Source organism: Populus euphratica, unplaced genomic scaffold (genome assembly GCF_000495115.2).
Source record: "Populus euphratica unplaced genomic scaffold, PopEup_1.0 scaffold144.1, whole genome shotgun sequence".
In the NCBI taxonomy this organism is placed as follows: domain Eukaryota; kingdom Viridiplantae; phylum Streptophyta; class Magnoliopsida; order Malpighiales; family Salicaceae; genus Populus; species Populus euphratica.
In genome coordinates this window covers 494383-501720 of record NW_011500010.1, presented here as the reverse complement: position 1 = coordinate 501720, position 7338 = coordinate 494383, and the positions used below count along the sequence as shown (strand labels likewise).

Below are 7338 nucleotides of genomic sequence, written 5' to 3'. Positions count from 1 at the left end.
CTTTTTTCTTTTTTATTTGAGGAAAAAAATTGAGGTACGCTTTTCAGTTCATTCATTCGGAAGCCTCGTTCCACAACTGAAATTCTTTATGAAACAATAAAGTTTGAAGTGTTGACTGTCTGCCTGAGGATTGCAGCGTGATTGAATAGCTTAATTTGTTGAAGAATCCTTATAAAACGCGGAAATTCCCGTGGTCCAAACTCTTGGAGCTGGGAGTCAATATGCAGGGTCCAAGTCGTCGTAGTATTTAGAAAGCCATTTTGCGATGATGCTGACCTCTCTTTTTCGCACATCTTGAAGCCATTTTGGATCTTCACTGGTTGCAAATCTCAGGTCCACATGGTGAGCCCCTGTGCGACCAAGAAAAAAAAAAACATTGTTAAAAAGGAAAGCAAATGGGGTATGGAACTTGTAGATTTCAATGGCCCCAGGAACAGATTTATCTTGAAGATTTTATATTGAATTCTTGAACTCGATGCTAAAAAACCATTTGAATTTAATAATTTAAATTATTAGATAAAATTATAATATATATTAGTAGATAAAATTTTAATATAATATATGAATTATATTACTCATCATCTACTAACCTTGCTTTGCTACGATAGCAACTATGCTGCTGGATATATTCTCTAGCACCCTGTCATAACCATGAAGAAAGCACGTTACTAAAAAAGGATAAACTCCTTTGCAGCACAATCACATGTTCGATTAAAATATAAGAAAGCGATCATACCCCCCACCGCTCCAAGGGTCTCTCAAGCCATTAAAGAAGATGATGTTGCTGCCGAATCTTTTCAAGACCCTTTTAATATCCTGTTCGAAACAGACAGTCAGATCATTTGATTATTCTTATTAGTGGTATTGTCGAGTTAGTCTGCTGTGCAACAGTATTATGAATGCCACTAATCTTAAAGCATGCCTGCCCTCAATGCCATAGTAAATGATGCACTCACATGGCCCCCAAACTCGGTTGTGATCCAATTGGGTCTCGGCTCAACACCAAAGTAGGCTTTGCAGAAAGTAGCTCTATCATCGTAGTTCCACTCAGAAGCCGTAAATATGCTGTCCTTGTTGTTACCACTCGTTGGCAGTATCATCTCTGTACATGCCTGCAAATCAATCCCGCAAAACAAGGGCAATTTCATCAGACTCCTTACATTTTTTCTTCAACCTGATTTGTCATGCTTCTCTGTTCTGTTCTGTTTCTTGTTCGTTGGCTCCCTTGCCTTGCCCATATGAATAATTTCGATGCTGGGCTTCAGCCCAGTCAATATATCTGAACACCTTTTACTGAAAGTTTGTTTGATACAGTAGTTATTTATTGTTTAAAAATATATTAAAATAATATTTTTTATTTTTGAAAAATTATTTTTTTATATTGGATATCAAAACAAAAAATTAATAAAATTATTTTTTTATATTGGATATCAAAAAAAAAAAAATTCTTTAAAAAAAATACTTACACAAAAAAAAAAGTATCTAGATAAATTCTTTAGGAAATCATGGCAAAATGGAATCCAATCAATACCATGTGGATGTTAAAATGTAATCATTTGTAGCATCTATAGAACCAACATCAATTCAGTCCCTAAATGTTAGAATTTCTCATTGTTAATAATCAATCTTCTTGTTTCCAAAGATGTGCGAGATTTTAAAAAGTAGTGGTACTATATTGTAAACTTCATGAAATGATGTTCTGCAATAAATACCTGCCACGACCATCCGCCAAGACCGTGAGGATCAGAATCGTCGTCGAGATTGAAACACGTGGCAGTTCCACTATAGTTATAGTAGACAGAAGCCGCACCGTACAACTTGGCAAACGTATTATTTCCCGTCTTTGGATCGTCAATCGCTTTACACATCTGCAGAGGCCAAACGTGGTTTGTCACGGTATGTATACTTCATAAGTACCATTGTACCCCTGTAATTTATTTAAGAATCAGGCCCCGTTCATAAATACCATTGTACCCCTGTAATTTATTTAAGAATCAGGCCCCATTTAGTACTGTGGTAGCTTATGATTTATTTTCTCAACAACGCATAAAAAATTATTTATCAATTTATGTGTTAATTTAAAAATTATTTTTATAAAATAATTTTAAGAACACGTTCCTTGAAATATTGTTGAAAGTGAATTCCATATCAATCAACCATATGTAGCAAAAAAAAAAATTCCATATCAATCAACCATATGTAGCAATTTTTTTTTTTAATTTCAAAGTAGTTTCAATAAATAATTTGATAAGGAAATAGTTGCTATTTCTTTAAGACTAAACTAAGCCAAATAATCAGGGAGAGCATTAATATAATCTCAATTGAAGAGAAGCAATGATAAGCACCTCTTTAACGGGATAGGCAGGCATGGGACTTAAGAAATTTGAAGGGGTGGGATAGTCTGTCATGGCTGTATAGACCAGAGCAGTGTAAAGCCAACTCTGGAGAGAACTTGCACTAATGGAGTTCCTGCGGGTAAGAAGAGACCAACAAGATTATTAAAGGAATTAAATTCTAGATAGGTTGCAATGAAAGCTAGCTTGCTGGTTAAGTTTATGCTCCTCACCTGCATATTCTAAATGACCTTCGAAGTATTTCGAGGCCTCCAGGTTGGCTTGCAGTGTTCTCAATTTCTTGCCATGATCTTTTGATTACTTTGTAACAGTTCTCACTCTCTCCCTGAGTTAATTTCCAAGTGCAACCACTAAAATATTCAGCTCTCTACCCTTTTTAATTAATAATCTATATATAATCATGATCACAATATTAATTAATATCCTCTAGCTAGCTGCTGTATATTATAGATTATGTGGTTAAGGCTCGTTAAGATTGGACCATATAGTAAGATTTTAATTTGAGATTTGACTGCTTAGCTGATTGTGCTATGACCTTATCACTTATCACAAATCTAATCATGATCTCTAATTGTGGCAGGAAGACAAGAAGGGAGTTTAAATTTAATGAATAATTGAGATTGAAAAAGAGAGGGGGGACCCTGAAGTCTTGAGTGATGATATTGTTGAAGCTGTATGGTGATGTTATGTTCTCGAAGTTGAGGATTGGTGAAGAAGACGCCAATGCTCCAATGGCGACATGAGGATATTTCAATCTGAACCATGCTGCCAGCACTGCAATAGTACCCCAAAAAAGAAGTTTATTTCTTACTTCCTAGGAAATTCCTCCATTCCCAACATCAACATTTCAATCATGCATGCATACATACATACGAACCATGATGGTATGCTGATGGTGACACTGCGTAAAGAGCAAATTGAAAAGGAAGAAGGAAAGGTGTTAATTAAGGATAGAAAGCCATACTTCCTCCGTAGGAACCTCCAAAAACCACCACAGGAGAGTCGGTGGCGGACAAGTTCTTCTTTAGATCAATTATAAGAGTGGCATAATCGGCTAATGCCTGAGTTGAGGTCAGGTAACCAAGTGTACTTGAATTGCTATAAGCAACCTCTTTATTTCCCCCAAAAGGCATGGATTTTCCATAGAACCTATGCTGCAATTAATCACATTAACTTATTTAAATAAGGAAAACAATAAAAAGGACATATATATATATATATATAAGCCTACTTAATTCGTCTTGTTTGGTAGCCAATAAACATGGAGAACAACTAAGCAATCTTTTTCCTTGGTTGATTTCAAACCTTTCTTACACTCTTACATCCACTTCCCAGCAACCAAACTAAAAAGAAAAAACTTCAAAAAATTCCATGGTATATATATGAATTCTTCATTTGAGAGAGATTAATTAAATAATTACCTCGATGAAAACAACAAGGGGTTTGAAATGGGGTGCAATGTCAAAAATAAATCCAGTGTTCTGTGCAAACCATTCGATGTCTCCTTCATTTCCCGTGTACAAGAAGATTGGAGCATTCTTCTCCGCCCCGCCCCAATATTTGTCGTTGATCAAATATCTTTGTTGAAATGTTTTGTAGCTCTGGGGTCTGAAAGTGTAGTGATCGAGCACTTGAGTGAAGAACTTTTCATGGTAGAGCTCATGTGGGGTAGAAAGAGAGATCTTCTCTGCTTGAATGATTGAAGAAGGGAAGCTTGGTATGGGCTTAGCAAACGATGAAATACCAAAGAACAGCAAGGAGAGGAGAGAAAACAATAGGGATGTGAACCCAGTAGCCATTATCCTGATGGTTTGTTTTCTATTAGCTTCTGCTAGAGCGAGGAGAAATTAAACTTCAACTTTGATAAATGAGAGAGAGACGGAGGAATCTTAAAAATCAACAGCTTGTAAAGAACAAGCCATAAAGCTGATAGTGCTTTGTGGGCTACAATGCTGACAACTTTTTCTTGCTGGACTGTTGGCGTTATGTTTTGATTTTTTTTTTAATTTTAAATTATTTTTTTATGTTATATTGAGTCATTGACCATTTCTAGAGGGGGGGGCTTGTGTTGGAAAAAATGATGATTGGGATAGACGGGCTGGGGTCCTCGGATAATTTTCTACAACCAAGACAAAGACAATCATGTGCGCGCTGACATTTCCGTGTAAAATAAACCATTTTTAGGAAATTAGTACATGAAAGGTATCGATTAATAAATATTGATAGGTATGTTTAAGAATATGTTTGAGATTGTGATAATAATATTTTTTATTTAAAAATTTTTTAAAATTATTTTTTAAAATAATGATAAATATATTTAGGGAAGTAAGGAGAGGTATATTTAGGGATGTGCTTAATAATATTTATAAGTGTGATAATATTTTTTAAAAAATATTTTTTATTTAAAAATTTATTAAAATTATTTTTCAAAATAATCATTCGTATGTTTAGGGATGTATTTGACAATCTTTGTAAGTGTAATAATAATTTTTTAAGTATTTTTTTATTTAAAAATTTATTAAAATTATTTTTCAAAGTAATAATAGGTATATTTAGGGATATGCTTGACAACCTTTGCAAGTGTGGTAATAATTTTTTAAGTATTTTTTATTTTAAAATTTATTAAAATTATTTTTCAAAGTAATGATAGGGATATGCTTGATAATCTTTGTAAGTGTAATAAAAAAAAATTAAGTATTTTTTATTTAAAAATGTATTAAAATTATTTTTCAAAGTAATGATAGGCATGTTTAGGGATATGCTTGATAATTTTTGCAAGTGTGATAATAATATTTAAAAATATTTTTTATTTAAAAATTTATTAAAATTATTTTTCAAAGTAATAATAGGTATGTTTAGGGATATGCTTGACAACCTTTGTAAGTGTGATAATAATTTTTCAAGTATTTTTTATTTCAAAATTTATTAAAATTATTTTTCAAAGTAATGATAGGTATGTTTAGGGATATGTTTGACAATGTTTGCAAGTGTGATAATAATTTTTTAAAATATTTTTTATTTAAAATATTTTTTAAAATTATTTTTCAAAGTAATGATAGGGATATATTTGACAACCTTTGTAAATTATTTTTCAAAGTAATGATAGGGATATGCTTGATAATCTTTGTAAGTGTAATAAAAAAAAATTAAGTATTTTTTATTTAAAAATGTATTAAAAGTATTTTTCAAAGTAATGATAGGCATGTTTAGGGATATGCTTGATTTAAAAATTTATTAAAATTATTTTTCAAAGTGAGGATAGGCATGTTTGGGGATGTGCTTGACAATGTTTGTAATCTTGATAATAATTTTTTTAAAATATTTTTTATTTAAAAATTTATTAAAATTATTTTTCAAAGTAAGTATAGGCATGTTTAGGGATGTGCTTGACAATGTTTGTAATCTTGATAATAAATTTTTTAAAATATTTTTTATTTAAAAATTTATTAAAATTATTTTTATATTATCATATTAAAATAATTTAAAAATACTAAAAATATTAATTTGAGGTAAAGAAAAAAAATTTAAAAATTAAATCTTTTTAAAAAAAGGTTTTTGAAACGTAAAAACAACATGTTATTAAAAATTACATTTCACATTATTTTTTATTTAAAAATATATTAAAATAATAATTTTTTTATCTTTTAAAATACATCAATACAATTCGAAAACATTAAAAAATTTAATTTTAAATAAAAAAAATCAAAATTTAGATAAATAGCGTGATGGCCGCACCAGCACACACGCGGTACACCATGCAGGAAGTGTATGTTGATGAGATCAATACACAAAGTACATATTTGATAATTTCATTTTTGGCATCTACATGTATTGAGATTGAGATTTGCCGCTGCACTGACACCAGATCGGTACTCCTAGGAGTGGGAAGGAGTCACTGGATATGTTATCGTACCTTTGGCAAGGAGACCGGATCCGTTTCCTATTCGGGCAGCAGCTGTACTCTACTCGCCAAGACACATCATCATGTCTTTGATTTCTTTGTCTGTCTCCTCCTACAGATCAGTTATGCTCAAATTATCTCCTTTCTTTTAGACACGCCGGCAAGTCATGCATTGTTGCTTCGATTTATTCTGAAATAAATATGTATACCAGGATATCTAATTTTATGTCGTGATAAGATCTTCAAAAATTATTTATTTAATTATATAGTAATAAAATTATTATTTTTTATAAGAGAAATAATTTAAATTTCATTGAAAGAAAATCTAATATAATTCCTCCTTTTCTTATTAACATATTTTTTCAACCAAAAGATTATATCTTTTTTGCCATGGGTTCTTAATTTTATTTAAAAAATGAAAAGAATTTGAATAAATATATATATATATATATATTATTCTCTTTCAATATTAATGAGCAAATAATCATAAAAATTCCTCTTGTGTTAGTACATAATTATTCATGGAGCAATCAATCTTAATCTTTTTAAAAACAACAACATTGTTTTCTATTAGGAGAACACTTTCATAATAAAAGACAATGATAATTAAAATAAAAATTTGTTAAGAAACAATAATAAAAAAAAAAGTTATGCAAAGTGCCTGGTGCAATAGAAGAAGGCTAAGTCCACGTCCTAATCTTGTTTATTTTTAATTTTTTTAAGGATCAGATAATATATTGTCCACTTATTATTTTTGAAAAATATTAAACATTGACCACACAATCTATGCATAGACAACATAATTTACATGCTACTTAATTTCATACACATGACATGCTGCTTAATTTCATACGCATGTCACTAAAAAGTCAACTTTTTGACTTTTGAACCACAAACCCATTTTTTCAAATATTTTCACTTGAAAATACATAAAAAAAAAACCTTTAGAAACCTTAATGACCCATTTATGGCCTTAAAGTCGCAAACAATTGATTAAAAATCACAAAAATATCCTAAAATTATAAAACTTCTCGAACCTCAATCTATTTTTTCCAAAAAAATTAAAGACTAAAAATCACCACC

The 7338-nt window shown here is 30.7% G+C and overlaps 1 protein-coding gene across 1 annotated transcript; it reads right to left on the bottom strand.

The window, feature by feature from the left end:
- Positions 1–4323, bottom strand: LOC105141409 (lysosomal Pro-X carboxypeptidase-like). The gene is made up of 10 exons (XM_011048616.1): positions 3776–4323; positions 3319–3508; positions 2995–3128; positions 2567–2679; positions 2346–2469; positions 1713–1868; positions 957–1112; positions 737–816; positions 591–640; positions 1–350 (listed from the first exon to the last, which is right to left on the bottom strand). Exons 1-10 carry the CDS (start codon positions 4151–4153, stop codon positions 217–219), a joined length of 1515 nt encoding a protein of 504 aa, XP_011046918.1. The 5' UTR covers positions 4154–4323; the 3' UTR covers positions 1–216.
- Between the last annotated feature and the right edge of the window lie 3015 nt (positions 4324–7338).

What these genes read in the sequence shown, in the direction of transcription:
- LOC105141409 (XM_011048616.1), bottom strand. Translation starts at nt 4,153, where the DNA reads ATGGCTACTGGGTTCACATCCCTATTGTTTTCTCTCCTCTCCTTGCTG. An exon ending in CCCTTGTTGTTTTCATCGAG is followed by an intron (nt 3,509 to 3,775) that starts GTAATTATTTAA and finishes GATTAATTGCAG; the next exon opens with CATAGGTTCTATGGAAAATC. An exon ending in AGGTCATTTAGAATATGCAG is followed by an intron (nt 2,470 to 2,566) that starts GTGAGGAGCATA and finishes TCTTACCCGCAG; the next exon opens with GAACTCCATTAGTGCAAGTT.